Here is a 22982-nt window from a genome sequence, read left to right on the forward strand (position 1 = left end):
CCAAACTGCAGTGGTAAACAGAACAGAAATTTAAGGCTCTCAAAAGGTTTTACAGTGGCTGTTATCCATCAGCTGACATTGGGACATGTTGTCCAGCATCTTGATTATTGGGTAACTTGAAGTCTTCATTTTCTGGGATCAGCATTCAGCAATGGACTGAATATCTGGACTGAGTCATAAATCTAAAAAAGATTTATCAAGGCTTATCTTAAACATTACACTTAGACCTTCAGTAGAGTTCCTGAATGTGAATTATTAGAAAACATGCTTGTTTCTAAGAACAAAACGTTGATTGTTGCTGTATATTCTGAGTCTATGGGCAGATTAGTACTATCATCCAGATTCCAAACATGGTGGCTTCCTGGTGACATAGCTAAATTGCTGCAGTCATATGGGAAACGCATCCCATTAATGAGTAGAGCCATTCATACACTTGGCAGAATTGAGTGGTAAAGCTTTGGCTTGACTGTACATGGCACCTAGACAATGATATTCAAAGGCAGAGTTGCTTAATAGACATTTTTGTCCCAGGAAGTCCTGTTTCCGTTCTAAGTACGTTACTGTAAAGGAGAGGGAGAGAGAAACCTATTCACCTTCATTCTACAGCATGTTTGTAACCAAGTCGCAAAAGTTCGTCACTTTTATTAGTGGCCCACAGTCTGCCTCCTAATTTTTCAGATGATTCCTAGATTCAAAGAAAAATTTGCTAAATGAAACAAGACCTGACATATGCTGCAAATGGGGAGGACTGAAGGTGAAAGATCCGTGGGCTAACTGGTCACACAGAAAAATCCGACTTGCAGATCACTACCCATGTTGTTGTCTTCCCCGCTCCACCATGCCCACCCCACCATGGAGTTCCCTAGATTAGCAGCAAGCATTAGGCCTATAAAACATATCGATTTTGTCTTTGTCCTGCAAATAGAGTTGGTAGCTGGTCAAGGTTGCTTCCTTTCCATCCTTGAGCACACAATGATATCTTTTCCACCAGCTCTCTTTCACGGGGGGAACACCAACATGCAATACACAGACATATAGGATTCACTCTCCAGGACACATTGTGCTCAACTTCAAAGGTTATCTGTTGATGGCCACTGAGCAAAGCATTGCTGAACAAGGGTAATCCCCAAGTGAGTGACATTGAACAGTCTGGTGAGCTTCTTACACTTGGCACAGACCATGGGGCGTAGGCAGAGGACCTTCTGCTGACTGTTTCCAGGGGCAACCTTCAAGGTTTACAGTTAATGCCCTGATGCAATTATACAAGGCATCATCAAGTCTGATGTGGTGTCAACACATTCATGGCAGAAACCATATGCTCAAATTGTAAAGTTGCCACTTGAAAGACAGTGCAATGGGTGCAGCTCTACAGCTTGGCTCAAATCTCATCTCAGCCACACTGAAGATACAAACAGCCCTCCTGGATCAGGCCCAAGGTCCATTGAGTGCAGCATCCTGAACTTGACCCCAGATACCTCTGGGAAGCCCACAGGCAAGAGGTGAAGGCATGCCCTCTCTCCTGCTGTTGCTCCCCTGCAATGGCCTCATGGCTAGCTAGCCACACTGCTAGATAGCTGTAGGAAAGCCACACACCCTCCGTTTTAGTACCCCATAACGCAATATGGGGTGCTATTATTGTCCTACCTTACCGGGCTGCAGTTAGAATTATCAAGGTAACTCTCTAAATGCTCTGTGTGAATTGGCCATTATATAAAATGTATGCAAGTGTGTATACCTTTCTTGAAGTTTACTATATTAGAATGTCACATTTGTACACTCACACCATTGGGGTGGGGGACACTCTCTTCATGAAACCGTTTAGCCTAGCCTTTCCTGACATGCTATTTCTGTATGTTTAGAGAGGTTATGGTGGTGTGAGGTATTTGCATCATATAAGCCCTCTGGGATTTGCCAAGCCCTGGCATAGGAAGAACACTAGCCAAGCTTTCAAGGTGCTGGGAGAGATTACTTGGGTAATATTCATGAAGAGTAGTGAACATGTAGTATTTAAATACCATTCTTCCTAAGACTACAGAATTGAGTTCTAATGCTGTAGCCTGCCATATTCTCTCCCCACCCATAATTGTGTTCATGCTAACCATCTGTCTCTGTCCTTGTGCCACAGAGGATAATCATGAGGTGATGACTAATGTGCTGCTTATGAGCTGGTTTGGTCCTGGGGCACAATGAAACTTGTATGCCACATACAAAACAGAGATAGCAGATCACTAAAGAATTAAACATCTGAGCCTTGGAAGAATTAGGGAGTGAATCAGAGGGAAGAAGGGGATGAGTTAGCTATAGACTGACCAGTCACCAAAAACAATGCCTGAATCCTGCTTCAATCTGATAATATTAAAAGAACAGCAAGGCTTTGTTTCTGGAGGCTGTCGCCTGCCTGGTCTACATGTGTGGAAGAAGAGAGGCAACCCTGGTGGAGTGGACTCTGCCACTTCAGATGGCAGGGTTGGGATGTGTACTCATTATTTTTTTTTACATATACCGTGTTTTTTTTAAAAAAAAGGCATATCACCCCCTGTCAGTTAAAATAATAATAATCCTAGCACAGCCAGGTCCTGTTCTTGCTGTGCTAATTTTTGGCTTGCAGGGAAGCCCTGTATGGGCTGTGGGGAGAACTTGTGCTCGTAAGTCAGTAGGCTAAATTAAATGGCCGTACATGAACCATTCCAGTAAGAGCTGTGAAATCTGGGTGCATAAGCAGGCAAACTATGAATCTGAGTTGCAGAATTGGAGATTAAAAATGGTTCTTGGATACCACAGTTCTTAAAACAATGGATTGTAATATGCCACATCACTCTTATTTCAAAGCTGTCTAGTGATCCTGATGGGGAGGCCTGCATCAAGAAATTACATATTTTCCAGCATGGTGTAGTGGTTAGAGTGCTGGACTAGGACCGGGGAGACCCGAGTTCAAATCCCTATTCAGCCATGAGACTTGCTGGGTGACTCTGGGCCAGTCACTTCTCTCTCAGCCTAACCTACTTCACAGGGTTGTTGTGAGGAGGAACTTAAGTATGTAGTACACCGCTCTGGGCTCCTTGGAGGAAGAGTGGGATAAGAAATGTAAAAAATAAATAAATATTTGTATATAGAGCTCTCCTATAGAAGCTCAGAAATTGTACATGGTGCTTCCTTAACTGTAAATAGGAATGGATTTATATAAGGTGTGTTCCAATTTTAGGGAACTCACAGTATATCTTGATAATGCTTCTAATACAGACTTGAAAGTGATCATTCACCTGCCTTGCTGTGTGGAGTAGGAATTTCATTCAGGTGACCAGGAAAAGAAGCTTACACACACTTTTGGGAACCATATATGCACCCAAATTTGGGTATGTGCTATGTAGTAACCTTATTTCAAGTCTGTAATCAAGTATTCTCTGTAGTAACTGATAGCAGTACCCATCCATCATTTGATGGGATTAATAACTTAAGGAAGACTCCTGGGAAACAATCTTCATAGCCTCTTCTCTCTTGATAAAATGTTTCTTGCAATGTTTGTCCTGAGTGGGTAAGCACTATAGCAGTTTGTGCATGTGTAGCCACCTAATGGTGCAGTGGGGAAATAACTTGCCTGGGGAGCAAGAAGTTGCTGATTTGAATCCCTGCTGGTGTGTTTACCAGACTATGGGAAACACCTATATCAGGCAGCAGCAAGATAGGAAGATGCTGAAAGGCATCTCATACTGTGTGGGAGATGGCAGTGGTAAACCCCTCCTGTATTCTGCCAAAGAAAACCGCATGGCTCTGTGGTTGCCAGGAGTCGAAACAAACTCGATGGCAGGTGGTACTTGAATAAAACATGGCAGTGGAATAAGCAAAAATGTTCTCTGATATCTGAGTTGCAGATTCACCACTTTCCACACCCTCTGTAAGTAATAGTGGCATCAAGAACTGTACAAGCTTCACTTGTACAGACTGTGCATGTCCTGTGTCATTTTCAGAGAAGTTGGATCTAACTTTTGGGAATCTGGCACTCTTTCAGCATTTGTGATCTCATTAGTCCACAAACTTGTGTGAGTCTCTGCTGCCCACCTAATTTTCCCATTCTTCCTGCTCTGTAAGTTGCTTGAACTTGTTGAAAAGTGTTGTATAAATAATCTCCCCAGATTGCCATTGGCAATTGCACGGGCTGTGCAGCCCTTCATTGTTCGCACTGTATATGGAGATGTTCCAAAGGAACTGCCTCTCCCTGTTTTTTGCTCTCCCCATCTGTGCTTTACTGTCTTTGATAAACTGCTAAGACAAAGCTTGATATAAGCAATGACATAAGGCAATTATCTATACCTAAACTATGGTATAGGGAATTGTTGGGAGTAATAGTGAATGCTTCTTCCATGGAAAAACCTTGAGACTAATCTTCTGCTCTACAGGAACTGGCTAAGCAGTGGGATTAAGCCTTTGGGGAAGTCCCTATATATATATATATATATATATATATATATATATATATATATATATATATATAAATATAAATATAAATATAAATATAAAATAAAAAATTTCTAGTCCTCTCACAGCCTTGACCATGAGGACTGTTCATGTCTACACATCTTTCCTTATCAGACCTTGATCACAAGAGTTGACTTTTGTAGAAGGGCATCATGTTATCAAGTGTCCAGTTTTACCTTGCAGTGTCTGAGAGGTAGCAATACCTCAAGCCATGAATCAGCATGGAAACTACGTGGTGTCTCCCTTCCAAGGGCAACTGGCTGTCTGGCCAGACATATGCTAACGTGTTTAGGGTGTAGAAGGCAGGTGTTGGCAGCAAACCACAGATGGTATAAAGTAAAGGTAAAGTGTCATGTCGGTGTCGACTCCTGGCGACCACAGAGCCCTGGGGTTTTTCTTTGGTAGAATACAGGAGGGGTTTACCATTGCCATCTCCCGCACAGTATGAGATAATGCCTTTCCTCATCTTCCTATATCACTGCTGCCCAATATAGATGTTTCCCATAGTCTGGGAAACATACCAGTGGGGATTCAAACCGGCAACCTCTGACTTGCTAGTCAGGTCATTTCTCCACTGTGCCATTATTTTATTTATTTTATTTATTTTACATTTATATCCTGCTCTTCCTCCAAGGAGCCCAGAGCGGTGTACTACATACTTGAGTTTCTCTTTCACAACAACGCTGTGAAGTAGGTTATGCTGAGAGAGAAGTGACTGGCCCAGAGTCACCCAGCTAGTATCATGGCTGAATGGGGATTTGAACTCGGGTCTCCCCGGTCCTAGTCCAGCACTCTAATCACTACACCACACTGGCTCTCTTAGGTATAGTGGTAGTCTAAATAAATATAAAATATATAAAAAATAAATATATAAAAATAAAGTCTAAATATAGTGGTAGTCTTAGGTATAGTGGTAGTCTAAAGGATTTCATTTGGAACACAAACCAGTCATGACAACTCTAAGCTCTTTCCTGTGAAAGGGAAGGAAAAACCCTATATTTCAACTCCAGCTAACTTGCACTTAAAAAAATCTGCCTCCTAATATTTGGTGGATCCACTGACTGACTTGTGTGAAGATTGCTTGGACTGCATAGCTTGCTTCATGCTAGTGTTATACCTCTACATAACATTGCCCCATTGTATAAACTGGGTCTATACAAGTTAAAACAATACAATAATTTAAAAACCATAAAATTAACAGTATTTTTAATTAAAAACCTGAGAAGACTTGGGTTAAAAAAAAGGTTTTCAAATGTTTTTTAAAAATAGCCAGAGATGGGGACGATCGTAACTCAGCAGGGAGCGCATTCCACAATCTTGGGGCAGCAGCCGAGAAGGCCCATCTCTGTATGACCACCAAACAAGTTGGAGGTAACTGGAGACGGACCTCCTCAGATGACCTCAATGGGTGGTGTGGTTCGTAGCAAAGAAGACGCTCTCTTAAATACCCAGGATTTAATTGTTAATCATGGAGTTGATAAAAACCTGTATGGACTATACTGGATCAGATTAAGATGCAGAATCTCTTATTTGAAGACTTTAAATACTCACTGTTGTGGCTAGAAAACTAAATACTTGAGAGAAACTCTAGTTTAGCTGCCTCCCTGATATACAGTGAGGCGAGTCTCACGATCAGTGAGACTCGCCTGAATGGGGTTTGCGGGGAGGGTGGACTTAGCCCGTTCTCCCTGCAGACTATCATTCCTGCAGCCCTGGGTGGAATTTCCAGGATGCCCCGTGCAAGTGTGTGGGGCTTCCTGGAGAGACCCCCAGGGCCACGAGGCTTGTTTCAGCCTCCCGGTGGGGGTCTCTTCATGTGTTGCTGTGATGCAGAGCCGTGCCACTGCAACACACGATCAAATAGACGGGCTAAGAGGGTTCGTTGCCAGGAGCTGCACGGCTCCCTTGGTAGCACACGATCCTCCAAAAGGGGGCTAGGCTCCCTTAGCCCGCTTTTGGTGGATCGTGAGAATTTCTCCTATGTCTTGTAAAGGTAAAGTGTGTATATACAGGTAATTTTTCTTGGTGCAACACTTAGCCATACTGTTTTCCACTTACAGTTTGAAGTGACAGCGCCCTAACAGGACCGTCTGTCTGGGTGAACTCTGTCCTTGGGATACCTTGTTTCAGTCTAGTATTCTCCCCCCAAACTTCTGCAAGGGGTGGAATCATTGGGTGCAGCAGGAAGGGGATTAGAATGAGTCTAGAAAATCTGTTCAGAACCCCAATGGGTAAGAATTTCGCCTCTTTATTTGTAAGATAAGAGACTGCTTTTATAAGTGACCTAATTTTAAAAAATGGACTTTTGTTTCAGGCAACTGCCTACAGCTGAGTAAAGTGCCTTGGTAAAGTACTTTACTCAGGGCTGTCGTAATAGCTGAGTGAAGTATCTTACAGCTCTCTAATACTTTGCACTGGGAGTAACTAGAATACAAAACTGTTTGCTCAGTGTGAGAACTCTGCAAGAAGTAGGTATTCTCATCTCCTTGCATGTTCTTGGACTCTAAAACCTTTTACATATTAGTGTAACTAAAACTAGCAGGTAGTTGTGTAGCTATCCCTGCTTGAAGCACAGGAATTGCTAAACTCCTTGGCAAGTAGCATCTCTTATACCTACAAAACATGCTGCCAGATAACTCAAAGGGAATATTTAGAGATGCAGAAATCTAGTGTTTCTGACAAAGTGCAGCAACAGGTCTATACTTGAATGCGACAGGAAATGTTCTTGATTCACTAGCAGTGATATCATACAGTGTGCCTTTCTTCATCGCTGTTAACTGCAAGTGTCCTGCCTCTTTGGAAAGGAAATCTTAGGAATGATCAACTGTGAGCTGCTTGACAGTGAAACAATCTGCCTCCTACTCTGGTGAGCTCTTCTTTGCTAGAGGCTTTCAAAGAGGGGCCAGACCACCATGTGTCAGATGCTAAAACAGATTCCTGCACTGGACAGGGAGCTGGATTAAAACATCTCCAAATTCCCTTCAAAGTCTGGAATCTTAAGATGTAGATATAGTGGTGAAGTATGGTCTGGATATCTGGGCTACACTTCTGTCTTGGTCCATGACATAATTACTTGCCCAAGATATAAAGCAAGCAGAACTTTCTAACTAGCTGCCAACAATGCTGTAGGCATTAAGGAGCAATTCATCTAATGCAGTTGGTGGAACAGCAGTCTAGTATATTGCTATTCTAGGTATTCCAGGGAAGTGATAATAAAAGGAAGCATGTGTATATTGCACTTTCCCATACATCAGTCGTCTCTTCTCTGTACAGGGAAGGATGGAAGAATGCACATATGTATTTATTTCTTCTCTCCCACATGTTACTCCTGAAACTTGTTGAGGGGTTGTGAGGAGAAACATTAAAATCCTCACACAGAGTATGCTCTGGTGGTAAAGAAGTTTAGCCCAATAGATTATCTGGAGACGTAGGTTGAGTTCAAAAAAACAAAATTTATTAAACTAAAAATCACACATGGGGAAAGAGATTGAACAACATAAACAAACAGGCACTAGCCTTTGACAACTGAACAGTTTTAACTGACCAAGAGAGACCTATTAACATAAGTCCTCGTGCCTCTAGTGGCCAGAAGGGCTACTGCAGTGCTAAGAGCAATGCTCTAGAATTCTCACTTCTAACCCAAATGACACATGAGGAGTAAGCTTGCCCCTTCTTGCCTGTGTTCTGGAATATTCAGAGCACTCAACACTTGAAAAGGGAGAATTAAAAAAATATATTTCTGGTGTAGAACAAAAACACTTGGGTTGCAATCTTGCTTGTTGAATCTTCCTTTGGAGTAAACATGCAGTGCTGTTAGTAAGGTTCAGGCAACATTCAGGGATCTAAGTGTGGAATGGCTGTTTCAGTCTTCTGGGGATAGTGGAAACCCAACCAGGGATGATTATTTGGCAAAGATCCAGCAAGTCCTACCTGGAATTAGACTGAAGCTGCATGCATTTTGTACAAAGGGTCCAGCTTTCTACACTACAAAGTGTGTGTGGGGGATTCTGAGGTTGCTATCACTTTGAGCACTAAATAGATGTGGCTTGTGGCTGTCTAATGCTTAATAAAGGGAAACGTAACCATTTGCAAAAAAATTGCACACCAAAAAACCTTAAATGCAAATCTCTAAAATTTGCATTTTTGAGATTTGCAACCCCTGCGAACTTGGCAAAGAGGCACCTTTTAACATGGTAATTCTTTTTATTTAGTGGGTGAGAGTAACTGGCCCTATCCACCCCCAGCACAGTATCTCCAGTGACTGTTGCTGGTGTCTATCTTGTGTTTCTTTTTAGAACGTGAGCCCTTTAGGGACAGGGATCCATCTTATTTATTTGTTATTTCTCTGTATAAATCGCCCTGAGCCATTTTTGGAAGGGTGGTATAGAAATCGAATGAATGAATGAATAACATCCAAGGATTGGAAAGTAAATTATTAGTTGGCAGCAGCTTATGGACTAAGGTTTTCCCTTATCAGCATCTGATCCAGTTTTAGAACCCAGAATGCTTCCTTTTAAGGTATGCATGTGCAGTCACACTGCCTGTAGCTTTGAGGTAACAAGCACTTCTGGCTAGCTTGTGAGGAGTCTGTAAGCTTGCACCTTTTACCAGAGGTCTCCCCTGTGGCTAGCTACCTCCAGTACTGAGGATGGGTTTTTTGTGTTAACAAATGGCACACCTGTTTAGAACAAGCTTCTACAGGAAACTAGAGTAGAATCTGTGTTGTATTGTTATAGCTAAAGAAGTCTGCTGTTTAAAACTCTTCACTAATAGCTATTGGATTGGGAAAGAAGATGAAGTAGTCATCTGACATCTGAACTGGCTTCCCAACACACCTTAGTCTGGGAATCAGAACTACTGAATGCATTGTTTTCAAGGTGTTTCTTATCAGATTCTCCTGGGAATTTTGTCCTGCTCCTCCCACCTGAACAGATCTAGTCTACCAAAGCAGTGTTCCATAACTAGCTTTCCATGTTGCAACAAAATTGTATCTCAGCATAAGCTGCCTAAGGCATTTGAAGAGCCCCCTCTCATACACACACCCCTCTTATAAAAGAATCTCCTTGTAAATTCTGTAGGGCCAAGGACACCAGTAGAAAATAATGCCAAAATAATAGTTTCCTTCTGAGGCAAGGTGGCACCATATTCTCTGAAGCTGTTCTGGGCTTCTGTATTGTTGATGCATCCATTGTCGCATGTGACTGCTGTTCAGCATTAATTGAGCTAGGGTTGTGGGCAACCAATTCACTCAATGCACAGATTTGAAGATATGTCTTAGAAATCATGTTTTAATATGTACCAAACATAGTGTAATGGCTGGTAACTATTACTAAACCTTGAATGGTGAAATCAGTGTTCGCAACTTGTAAAATTATTTTTTTGGAGTAGAAAGACTCAGAAAGATAGGAGTCTTTAAATAACATGCTGACAAACTTGGAAACATGGTGAGAGGCACAATCAAACAATATAGAGAAAATAACCAAGATATCTGGGTGTGTGTGTTTGTCTTGGTCTGGTGAAGAACATCATGCACACACACAGGCACAACATGAAGAAAACTAGCCCAAACCATATACATGACACTGCCATTACTCCCTGGCCTACCTAAATCAGGGCATATGAGAGACTGCATTTTTGTAGGTGATCAGATGTTTCCAAAAAGGGGATTTAGGGGGCATGAGACTCTCAAATGAATTAAATAAGACATCTTACCTAAGGAATCAATTGCCCTCTCATAGCCACTGTTTAGCGGTGATTGTAACGGCATCTCTAGCACTAGCTTTCTAACACTTTCTGGCTCTTTAGCCAGCCTGGAACAAGCTTGGCATTAACATGTTTCAGTGTGTCAAATAGTAATACAGTTTCTCATTATATAATTGTTGATCAAATGTAACCAAATATCCTGAAAATAGTGTATTGCATTTATATCCTGCCTTTCTCCTATCATGCAGTCCAAGGCTGCATGTATGGAGTTTCCAGATGGTCATGGAGAATGTCCCAAATGAGCTTCAGTGTTCAAAGAGTCTGCACCTTCTTCGTGGCATGCAAACATTCCTCCTTGACCATGTGTCAATCATCACTAAATACTTGCCACCTCTTTCACAACAAGTTGATTAAATTCAAAACCTGCAATGTGTCAGATACTCTTTATATGTGGGAGCTGTTTCATAGGATCCTCTGCATGTCACTGTAAAACTGAAAGGCTCACCATCCCATGGACAGGGCCAGTTGTACAGATCCTGACCACAGAACTGTGGGATGAACTTGTAGAAAAACAGCTCCCATGTTGCTGTGGTGACATCTTAAGGGCACTTTAGTATACCAAGCATGATGATGGTAGTCTTGTGCAAAATAAGTTCCTGTGCCTCTTGCATGATTCTGAATCTTCTTAGTGACTTGCTTCTGTGCAAAAGAATTGTTTGCTATGCTTCTCCAAAACCTGTACTATCTAGAATTCTATGCAGCAAGCTAGAATAATATACACATTCTCTTGATCTGGTCATTCTAAGGAGTTTCTATCCAGGTCCCAATATTCTGTCATATGCTGGTGTGTCCAAGAAATGCAGTGGGGTGCTCTGAACACTTATATGAGATGGAAAATTATTAGCAAGTGAAAAACTGGAGGAACTTGAAAGTCTTTGCCCAAACGCACATTGCTGGTTGTAGATAAGAGCAGGTTGTTGGGCACTAGGACAAGGTTTAGTTTTCAACCTTGGTGGTGTCATTAACTGCTTAAATTTACTTTGCGGGGAGGGCTATAGTTCTGCTCATGACAACACAAGTGTGGTGAAGGCAAAATCTTGCCCTGCATCCTCTACACTGGATGGCCTGGCCCTTTTTCCGGAGTGTGCACAGAGTACACCTCCCCTATGCAAACATAACTTACTACAGTTGGTAACATGTAACAATGATGCAGAAACTATTGGAACACGTTCTAAAACTTCCATTGTCTTCTGTTTTAAAGCAAACGACTGACATCAGTCTCCCACCTGAAGACCTGGACTCATCGGGTGATGATGATGACTCTTTCTCTGGCTCTGGTGCAGGTATGTTTAATTTTGGTTGCTTACTACCAAAATTTTGGTAAGCAATTTTGGCCACTTGATTAAGCAATTTGCCCACTTAATGGCGCAGTGGGGAAATTTGAATAGCAAATGTGAGGTTGCCAGTTTGAATCCCCACTGGTATGCTTCCCAGATTATGGGGGAAACATATATCGGGCAGCAGTGATATAGGAAGATGCTGAAAAGCATCATCTCATACTGTGCAGGAGATGGCGGGGTATACCCATCCTGTATTCTACCAAAGACAATCACAAGGCTCTGTGGTCGCCAGTTGTCGACACTGACTCGATGGCACATTTAAAACTTAACTACCAAAATTTTGTTAAGCAATTTTGGTTGCTTACTAGGTTTGAGCAATAATTCCTTTCAACACAACTCAGCACTAGACAAATGCTATTATCAATGAATGTTGGGAACTAAAGAGTTCAAAGTCCTTAATTCACAATTGTTGTAATCCTTAACAGGATTGTTGTAAAGTATATATTATCTCCATATCTGAGATGACAATGAGAGGAGAGTAGTTTGCCTGAGGCTGTCTAGCAAGTTCATGGCAGAAATAAGATTCAAACTAGGGACTTCAGGCTTTGTAGCTCAGTCTTGGCATCTCCTTTGTACTAGCTAGCCTAGGAGATGAAATTGTGTTATAATTTAGGAACATAGGAAACTGCCATATACTGAGTCAGACCACTGGTCTATCTAGCTCAGTATTGTCTTCACAGACCTCCAACAGTCTGTGGTAAGGAGTGCCATGATTAGTTGTCCGAGAGTGGGCAGGTTTAATCTTCTACTACGATGACGCCGATGGATATTTATATACCACTTGTCAACCAAAGTTCTCAAAATGGTTTACATATTAAAAATAAATAATACAAAATAAGATAGTCCCCTGTCCCCAAAGGACTTGGAATCTAAAAAGAAACATAAAGCAAATACTAGCAACAGCCAATGGAGGGATGCTGTGCTGGGGTTGGATAGGACCAGTTGCTCTCACCCTGCTCAATAAAGGGAATCGCCACTTTAAAAGGTGTCTCTTTGCAAATCAATTTGCCTGCTGCTTCAACGAATCTATTGAGGGAACTTCTGAGGATATTGGTATATTGGCTAAAATGAGTCCTTTATGTTTAGGTTCTTTGCTAGAGCATCCTGTGATTCCCCGGACTGTTGCATTACAAGGAAGCACAAATGCATCAATCTCTGTAGTGTCGGCTCATGTCCCAAGTCAGCAACCTGAAGTTCAGACAGCAGACAGCCCTATAGAAGACAATGAAAGAGTACCTGTATCCCCAACAAGCACCCCTGTACTCCAAACAAGCGATCTGGTGACTGACAAGCCAGCAGTACCTATTGGAGATGAGATGGGCTCACTTGCTGAGCAAGCTACAACAAGGTCAGCAGCTACAACAAGGTCAGCAGTTGTAACGACAAAAATCCCAGTGACTCATCATATTTCCACAGTCAGAATCACAACCTCTCAAGCCTCTAGCACAGTCAGAGTTGCTGAGCCTGAAATCCATCCTGATCACCCTTATCTATCTAACAGTGATAAAGAAGTGACTATTCACACTGTGTCAACGAGTGAGACTAGCTTGGATGCTCCCAGTCCCACTACAAGCATCACTATTCTTCATAATGATATCTTTTCTCCTCTGCCTGAAGAAGATATTTTATCACCTGAAGATGGTTCTGGTGATCAGGTAAGAATTGAGTTACTATTTAGCCATACTACTTAACATTTTAAGATACTACAGTGCAAGTCCTTGGGCATTAGGCTGCATGGCATGATGATTCTTGAACTAAAACAGATGGGGGACCACCTTCAGAATCCATAACTGTATGAAAATGGTGTATGCGCTGAAACCAGTGGGAAGAAATGTAAATGGCTTTTCCCCCCTTTGCAGGGTGACTTCACATTTAACCTACTTGATGACAAAATAGAAGCAAAGGGATCTGAACCAGAGAACAGAGCAGGGGATACAGGAACACATGATGCAAAATCTGCAGGAATAATGGATAGGAAAGAAGTTCTAGGAGGTATGTAGAAGTCCTACTACATGATTTCAGCAAACTTTCTTTTCTCCCCCAACCCTTACCTAAAACTTCTACTGGTGAAGTGGCCAGTACTGTCTTGGTTCACATCGGCTAGACTGGTACTTCCCTGTGTGACGTAGATAACTCTATTCTTTGTAATGTGGTAAAAGTATGGATATCAGGGATTTGGCTCCTGTTGCAACATGAACGTTGCTGCAGAATCTTTTTCATCATGCTGTGCAAATACATCTTAAGCTGGTAACAAGTAGCCAAAGGTTTGTGCAATAGCCAAAGTTCTTTGTAAGAAATATTGAACAGTAACATTTTTGTCTCTTCCTTGCAACAAAGGTTACTAAATGGACAAAGGCCTTCATATGGGATGCTTGATAGTATTCTGTATAACATTTCAATGAAGGGGGTAAATCAGTTAGTTGCATGCTAAAGTTGCTTCAAATTCTGAATCAAGGTTATGTTCAAAGTTTTGGGTATGTCCACAAATGTTTGAACTTGGAAAATTGTGCTTTGGTGTGACCATGACCTATTCTCCAAAAGCTTGGAGAAAAATAACCCCCAAAGAGTGGCCATATGGATTAGGGATGTGCCCGAAATGTTTCGGAGGCCATTATGAAGGCCTCCGAAATGTTTCGGCAATGGGGGCATTTCAGCGCCGGCGGGGGGAGCGCTTTAAGGGCGGGGGAGGGTGTACTCACCCCTCACGCTGCATTTCCCCCGCCAGCGCGTTGTTTTTTGTGAGCCCCTCGGGGCGGCAGTGTTCCTCCCTGCCTCCCCGTCGGCCGGAAGTCACGAGTGCACGTGCGCCCGTTGTGTGCGCGCGTGCACACGGCAGAAGGGCGGGCGCACGCAACAGGCGCACGCACACTCGCGACTTCCGGCCGAAGGGGAAGACGGGGCGGCAGGGAGGAACGCTGCCGCCCCAAGGGGCTTAAAAAAACAACACGCGGGTGGGGGAAATGCGGCGGGAGGGGTGAGGACACCCTCCCCCGCCCTTAAAGCGCTACCCCTGCCGGCGCCGAAGGTTTCCATGCACATCCCTAATATGGATTGCTTCATCTAGACTCCTTCACATAACACTGACTTGATGGAGCCTCTCTGGTTGGGGGTGAGTGTTCTAGTTTGAAGAGTAAGTGTGTGCTCTCTGCTTCACAATCCTAGTCTGAAAACATTAATCTTTGCATTTTCCACAGGGGTCATCGCTGGTGGATTTGTAGGCTTGCTGTTTGCTGGATTTTTAGTTGGGTTCATGCTGTACAGAATGAAGAAAAAAGATGAAGGAAGCTATTCATTGGATGAACCAAAACAATCAAATGGGGGTTATCAAAAACCACACAAACAAGAAGAATTCTATGCATGAACTAACTGAACTTAAGGACACTTTTGCTTGAATTTCTCTTCTGTCCCTGGACACCATGAGTTCTCACTGCGTTTAAAAGGGGGGGAAACTAAAAGCCATAAGACTGAGTTAAGCCTCTGCCTCCTTGCCATTGGGAACTTCTAGATTTTTTCCAAAGTCAACCTGGATTAATACGCTAACCTGCTTTCTTGCACAATTACCTGTAAAGCTGGGACAGAGGAACTGCCTTTGTCTTATCTAAGGACTCCTTAGGAGAAATAAGGAACCAATTGTAAATAGTCTTGACATCCAGAAAAATGTCAAGAAATTAGTAAGGTATAACTTGTGTATATTAAAGACCTCCTTCCCCATCCTTTATTTGCCACAAGTATGTGTGTTTTTTTAAAGGCTATTGTGTGGCTTTCAACTGTTCTTCCTTTGAATAACACGAAGTCATTGTATTGAAGCTGAACATGAAAGTGGTACGAGAGGGAAAGACCTCCAGTAACAATGATCTGTCCAAAATGGTGGAGATCTTAAACCATGGCTCGTACCAGGTTAGAAGTTAGATCCCTCCAGCATTTGAGGGCAGAAATCTTATATACACTGTTTCACATCCTGAAGCAGCATAGAGATGACGCCTGGGGATTGGGTATATGAGAAGTACATGCTCTCCCAATTTCTTTTGGTCTTACTGACTGTGTTGGGATCTGTTTGCTGTGTACAGAGCGATGTAGGAGTCCCAGGGCCACCATTTATCTACCTCTTCTGCATCGAGTTTTTCATAGCAGCTACTTCTCCACTTGGTTTCCCAACTTCTCTCCACCATCTAGTACCTAGAAAGAATGCTGGGTGTAACATGCAATGTACAGGATGGAGCATGTTAAAGGGTAATGAGGACTCCGGCGCCTGCCAAGTCCCATGGACTAGAATCCTATTAGATTGGTGTTTTTTGTAGTATGAATTCTGTGAGCATAAGCTCGAAATGCAGAGCCTAGGGGAGTTAGCATCTGTTATGTACCTGGCTGTCTTTTATCTTGATCCAACCTGTGCTAGAGCATTAACGAAGTTTGAAGATCAAATGTCTTTAGAAGCTATTCCGTGTAGAAGAGGGAGTTAATGATGTTGTGTGCCTTCATCTCCTTTGAGCCCAAAAGGTAAAGTGGAGTTTTGCTGGGCTGTCTATTAATGGGACCAAATCAATGAATGTCAGCACTTCCAAAGCAGTATTTAAACATTGTTTTTAAGTACACTGTATACTGGATGGGGGAGGAGGTACTCTTTTGGAAACAGGTAGCTGATATAGAGTAAATAAATATAGATGTATGACTTCTGTAATGTACAGGATGATATGGCTGTGAATGGTCTATGCCAAACAGCTTCTATAAAGACTTTGGGGTGGTTGTTTTTTTTAGAGAAAACACATCTACCATATCTTAGTTCACTATTTACACTTGTTAGCTTGCAAGGCACTTTTGTTTCTAACAAAGGTGTAGGCAAAAGGATGAGTTTACAGTGAGGCATTGTAAATATATAGTGCCATGCTTGGGGTTGTGGGAGGGGTGGGGAACAATACATCTTTCAGATAAACCATAACTGTGTTAGTTGCCAATTGGTTGGTCACATCTTTCCTTGCCAAAAAGCCCTTGATATTTGTTAAATAGCTGGGTTAAAACTCTTTTTTGGTGTTTAAACATGGCTGGCTCTTCACTTTCAATACAAAGCAAATATCCATAACTGCCTTTTTACAATGAGGTTTTAAGTGTCACTGGGTCTTTTTTATCTGTGAGAAGACATTTACCTTATTGGAATTAGGAAACGCTACTGTTGGGTAAGTAACAAAAACTAGTGGGTTTTTAATGGTCAAGTGGAAACTAGAATCCTGTATCTTTAAATGATGCAAATGAATTGCTAATTGCCAAATGCAACTACTTCATTTTGGTTCTTTTTGTATTCCATAAACATACACATGCAATAAAAAGGCAGTCTGCCAAATTAAATTGTCTTGTGTCTTTACCCAAATCTTTTTTTCAACTGAATTTTGTTTGGTATATTCAGAATACCAGGTATATTCAAACAACCTTGGAATTACCCGTGTGAAATGTGGAGTTACATATTTGTGTATTGACAAGGCTTATCTTTCAGCACAAAAGGCAAGCTGAATACACTGGCTCCGAAGCAAGATATGGCCTATGAAACCTCCACGCCTCAAACCAATTTAATCTTGGAACTATGCAGGGCTTTAGCTGCAATTGAATAAGTATTTAAAAGGTGATAACCATAGCTAGACAAATGGGGCCAAGCCATAGAACTATGCTAGGCCCAGCTGACTATTCTGTAGATGTGTTTTTGTATACCGCCCAGAGTCTTCGGAGTGGGCGGTATATCAAATGTTTCAAATAAATAAATAAAAATGTGTTGGTTTCAGTAGAGGAAATGCACACCCACTGACCCTACCCATGTCTACCTGAAAGCAAGTCCTGCTGGCATAGAGCTTATGTGCGTGCACACTCATAGAACATCTACAGCCTCTGGTTACAAGGAAGCCATGCTAGTACACATCTGCTCACAAAAGCTGTTGTTCCAGGGCCTAAATGGTAAACAAGTCAAGTCACTGAGCTCAAAGCCCTGGGAAAGCAGAATATGGGGAAAGGGAAGAGCTGCTATACTAACAATCCCATGGAATTGTAAAAGCCTATTTAGTTTGAATGGGAAGGGTGTGCGTTGAACAAGGAAGCAAACACTTCATGCTGTCTCTTAGGTAAACCCACTAGTATTACCCTCTTTTACCCCTGACTGGTAGCTCCAAAAGCAAGGTGTGATTGTCAGTATTGGGTTGAATATGGAAGCTTATTAGAAGGGAACTTATGGCGCAGCAGGGAAGCAACTTGCCTAGGGAGCAAGAGGCTGTCAGTTTGCATCCCTGCTGGTATGTTTCCCGGACTATGGGAAACACCTATATTGGGCAGCGGTGATTATAGATAGGTGCTGAAAGGCATCATGTCATACTGCACGGGAGGTGGCAATGGTAAGCCCCTCCTGTATTCTACCAAGAAACCCACAACTCTGTGGTTGCCAGGAGTCGACACCAACTTGACGGCACAATCTTTCTTTTCCTTTCCTCTGTACTTGGAAAATGTTGCATTGTGAGTTCTTGAAGCACCAGCTTACTTTGTGGAAGTTTGGGTAGTAAGGATTTATTATGGTGAGACTTGCACTCCTTGGCAGAGGTTGTCCCCTTGGAGTACAACCTGCCATGCAATCATTGCTGAGGGGGATGGGGCAGAACCATGTTCCCTTAGTGTTAGGAATTCTGGACTCCATGTTCTATATCGGTATTCTATCTACTGCAACTCGTAACTCGTGGCAATACCCCATCATTGTGAAGTGTCTACTGTGTGGACTTGGGGAAATTACCATGTTTATATGTGATGGAGGGAATTTATGTACAGCTAAGCGTCTTTGGAACTCTAGCTAAGAGGAACTGGCCAGCTTATTCCTGCGGTACCAAACTGGAAATACTTCTCCAAAAAAGCATGTCTATTGTGTGATAACTCTTTCCCAAGCAGCTTATTGTGGTACAAAAATTTCATAACACTGCTATACTGCAGGCCTACACAATGTTCCCAAATCATTAGTACTGTATCCATGGCAGAAGGCCTGGATGTCTTATTTGAATGCCATAATGTACTCTGTGGAGTAAAGCTCACACACTTGAGAGCAAAGATCTAGGGGCCCCTGTTGTACACAGTTAGAGCATGGCCTTTCCCTTGCTCTATGCATTCATGTGCATATATCTCAAAAGTGTATGCACAGGCTTCATAAAATGGGGTGGTACTGATCTGTCCTAAAAAGTAAAACAAACCTTACTTTAGCACATCTTGACCTTGGGAGAAGAGGATGTCTTCCTCTGTACCCCCATTTCAGCAGAGGTCTGGGAAACTTCCTGTAAGATGGATATCTGTGTTGAACTGGTTTCTGGGCATAAAACAAAGTTGTGGGATGAGCTGGTAGTTTTTCTTGGCTTAGCTTTGACTCTTGCCAAACCTCTTATCTACATTTTGTATGCCCAAATATTGACCAAGAAATAGATTTCTCCCCTATAGTTAAGGTTATGAACTATAGTGCTGAAGAGCTAAAGCACCTTTTAGAGTGTGTGTGTGTGTAAGGTTTTTCCTCATTATACTTAACAAGTAGACAAAATGATTGGATTTGGGTGGTCTACTTGCAAATGGGGTAGCTTGAATTTTTAAAGAATTTTATTTGAAGGAATGTCTGCTTAAGAAGTGAGCTAGCTTTATTACTCCTATTAATGTTTGATGGCATTTGCTTTATGACCAAAAAAATCACACAATGAAACCACCTTGGATTTAGATCAGTAACCATAGCCAAACCTAATGTTCATAGTAACGTGCACAGCTAAGCCAGTAAAAAAGTAATTGAGAAGCATATTCTACATTTTCAGAAGTTGCTAGGTATATTTCTCCCCCCTACCCACCCGCTCCAAACTTACTAATGAAGTTGCACAGTTTTTAAGGAGTGGTTATGTGGTTACTTGATTGTAAGCATTAGTCACATGTTAACCACAGCTGTAAAAACATGTCTATGGGAAAATTGCACCCAAGCTGTAATACTGAAGCTCATTACTTTAAGAGGCAGCTTTTTGGATTAGACTCTCTAAAAAAAAATAAACCAAAAATGAAATTGTGCAACCTCTTTTTGCCATGGCCTGTTTGTGATAAGTATCCAGCAGCTCCAAGTCTGTTCCCAGACTGAATTACGCCTGCTCTGCAATGAAGTCTTGAGTCAGACTGTGAGCTCATGCAGATGTGTGAGAGATTTTGCAACCACACTGTTTAGCACAACCAGCTATGTGAAGACGGTAGCTGATAATTGACAATGTAAACGTGCTGCCCTGGAATGGGTGACTGGAATTACCTTGCTTCTAACTGGATCAGAAATTTTGGCTAAGCATTTCCATAATTCAGCAGTCAAAACAACATGATGTACAAGGATCAGAATTTACAGATCCAGAAGTGCAGCTAGGTTAAGTGCATAGCTGGGCAGCAAAATCGACAAGAGCTGCCTCCTACTAAATCAGAGGGTCGGTCCATCTAGCTCAGTATTGCCTACTCTTCAGGGGCAGCAACTCTCCAAAGATTTGCACAGAGATCTTTCCCATCAACCGCTACCTGATTCTTCAAGCTGTAGATACCTGAGATTGAACACGAGCCGTCCTGTGTGCAAAGACGTGCTTTGCCACTGACCAATGGCCCCTCCTCGGATGATTTTATTGTCCTAAGCAATTAGTAAGGGCAGCGAATACTGCAGGGCTGGTCTACCTTATGAAGCAGCTTTCCTAAAATTTAGCTGAACTGAGAATGCATCTAAAGGTATGCCCCATGTGTCTGGAAACTGGAAGAAATTTGATAGGAATCTATGAATGGATCAACTGATCTCCTACAAATTAAAATATAAACATGTGCTTAAGACATAAATTCTGCACTAACGTATTGCTGGCCTACATTACTGAGAGTGGATCGAGTCTGTTATGCCCGCTAGTGAGTGGTGTTGTGATACACAAGGAAGATGGAGATGAACAGGCCTAGTGTGCTCTTTTCACAGTCATACTAGTTTTCAGTTGGAGTTTGTCACACACAGACTCTGAGGAAGAGGGTGCAACTGTAGAGAGCGGCATTGTGCATTTCCCATAGTCAATAGCTCCATGGGGACCATACACTTTCCCAAGCATGAATAGAAGTACCCTCGGCCTGTGGGGAAGACGTTATGACTCAGATGCTGAAGCTGAACTCCAAAACTGCTTTGAATATGAGAAGAAAACCAGCAGATGCAAGTACGATAAAAACAAGCTGGTCTTGTCTAGACTCTTGAACATAAAGGACTGGCTTGTGGCACTTTAGGGACCAATTTATTGCAGCATAACCTTTCATGGACAAAAGTGTATGTCACAATACTTTAGTCTTTAGGGTGCCCGCCTCGTTGCCTCTGCTGCAATAAGCACACAGCTACCCCTCAGGCAGTACAGCCATCTTCTGGAAGTGGTTATCTTTGTATACAGTTTGCCATAACTCTCACACTTTAGAAGAGTTTATCCCTGCTGTTGCTAGTTCTCTCCATCTGCAGTATCCCCAACAGATAGGGAAAGCAGACAGAAGTGTTGCCAAACAAAATCCACAGTGATCAAAATGTTCACTGTTTCATAGGTTGCATTGACTTCAGCATTTTGCCAGAGTCCCTCCAAATCTAATAAAGCTGCTGCAGTATCAATGCTACTGGCAGCGGCACTCACAAGCAACCTTTGGTTTCAAGCAGTGCTTCCAAAAACAAACACGAGGCTTTTTTTTCCAGGGATGCTCTGGAAATGCAGAAACTGATGTTCAGAAGCTAAGTGGAGATCAGTGGATTAGCATTTAGGGCTGGAGAAAAAGGGTTGTATATGTGTGAGTGTGTTCCTGAACGTTCTTCAGTTTTTTGTCTTTGTTGAAATTGCTTATTAACATCCAGCCTGTTTGTCATAAACAGGCAGGTACTTGCCGTTAATCTGCCAGGTATTTTTTTCCCCCTTTGATACTCCTTTCAAAAGGAAGTAGCAGCATGCCTCAGCTGGATCCTTCCATGAAAAGAGGGCTTTGTTTCACTTGTCAGGATGTATATTAGCAGTTGACATCTTTGGTTTCTTTTTCTTTTTGGATTTGATACATCTAATTCAGTTTGGGGGGAGATCAGGGTCAAGATGTTTGTATGTGTTTGCTTTAAAACCTGTATACATATCACCATCCCCTCAATCACCTGTAATTGTTTTGTTTGTTTTCACCCCTCCTCCTATTGTGGAGCAAATCTAGTACAACCTAAAATCTGTAGATCAGGGAAGTGTGCATGCCTGCAAGGGTGTGGAGGAGTCAGGTTGTATTTTCCACTCTTTGAGCAGTTATCAGTCTCTCAACTTGAGTCAGAACATTGTGTATCAAGTATGACAGCAGATGCTTGAGTGGAATAAATGATCTCAGATGCAAATTGGCTTTTGATCCTGTTTTGGACTGTCATGTGCTGAGCAGGGACAATAAGTTCGGATGATGATATTGTACCCTGACAGCTCTGCTTTCAAGGATCGAGCATGCAGTCTTAGCACATCTGATCCCTACAGCCCATATGTGTTTGGGGGTGGTTTCAAGTCATGTTGGCCACTGATGTAAGGGGACAGTAAGGGCCAGGCAGTGAGTACTGAATTCCTTAAAATATGAAATTTGTGAACTTTTCCTTCAAATGTGTGCCTAGGTTCACAGTATCTTCCTTTTGTAGCCATTTGCAAGTACAGAGTATTAGATTACCAAATGTAATCTAGTTCCTGAAAATCCTTGGAAGTCCCCACTCTGAATCCTGGGGGGAGCCATTGATAGTCGGGGTAGAGCCAATAGATGGACCAAGGGTCTGACTCAGTGTAAGACAGCTGCATATTTTACTGTGGAGAATGTGATTGGCTTCCTGCAGTAAGATGTGCTTACTTTCTCCAGGGATGCTTATCACATTACTGAGAACTAATTTGAACAGTTGAATTGCTGCTTCTCTCCATGGGCAGATCGTGTGGCATGTGATCATGCCATGATGGTGATAATATCTAAATCTAATAATAGGTTAGATTTCCATTGCCGGCAGCAGCTCCTTCCTAGCAGGTGTGGTGCTTGTTGGTGGTTCCAGTGATCTAGATATCAGTGTAGTGGCATGAGACCTAACAGTGACTACATCACAGAAGCAACATATATCTCGCTGTAGTGGATTAGGGGTAGCGGAATTTGTTTCCTTTCCTGACTCAGACCAGGTTAATGGATAATCTCCCTGATGGTCTAAACCAGTTCTGCAGCACGGGGGAGACTTTAATACTGAATCATCCCTTTCCTGGGCTGTGAGAAGCAGACTGGCTGGTTTAAAAATCTTTAACTTTCCAAACCCAGAAAAGCTAAGAAAAGATTTGGGTAAACCCAGAATTTCTGGTAGGTTCCTGCTGCTACCAAGCACTCTAAGACTTGCCTAGAACTGGACCAATGGAT

General features: G+C 42.3%; 1 protein-coding gene across 2 annotated transcripts in view; it reads left to right on the forward strand.

Annotated features, from left to right (window-relative positions):
- Nucleotides 1-16920, forward strand: part of SDC1 (syndecan 1) — a 31417-nt gene extending 14497 nt beyond the window's left edge. For both annotated transcript variants that reach the window (XM_053285972.1, XM_053285973.1), the window contains exons 2-5: nucleotides 11438-11519; nucleotides 12663-13231; nucleotides 13436-13568; nucleotides 14771-16920. In XM_053285972.1, coding sequence (XP_053141947.1) covers nucleotides 11438-11519; nucleotides 12663-13231; nucleotides 13436-13568; nucleotides 14771-14937 — 951 coding nt within the window. In that variant the 3' untranslated portion in view covers nucleotides 14938-16920. The remainder of the gene's footprint in view (nucleotides 1-11437; nucleotides 11520-12662; nucleotides 13232-13435; nucleotides 13569-14770) is intronic.
- The last annotated feature ends 6062 nt before the right edge of the window (nucleotides 16921-22982 follow it).

The sequence above is a fragment of the Hemicordylus capensis genome, chromosome 1 (assembly GCF_027244095.1).
Source record: "Hemicordylus capensis ecotype Gifberg chromosome 1, rHemCap1.1.pri, whole genome shotgun sequence".
NCBI classification, from domain to species: domain Eukaryota; kingdom Metazoa; phylum Chordata; class Lepidosauria; order Squamata; family Cordylidae; genus Hemicordylus; species Hemicordylus capensis.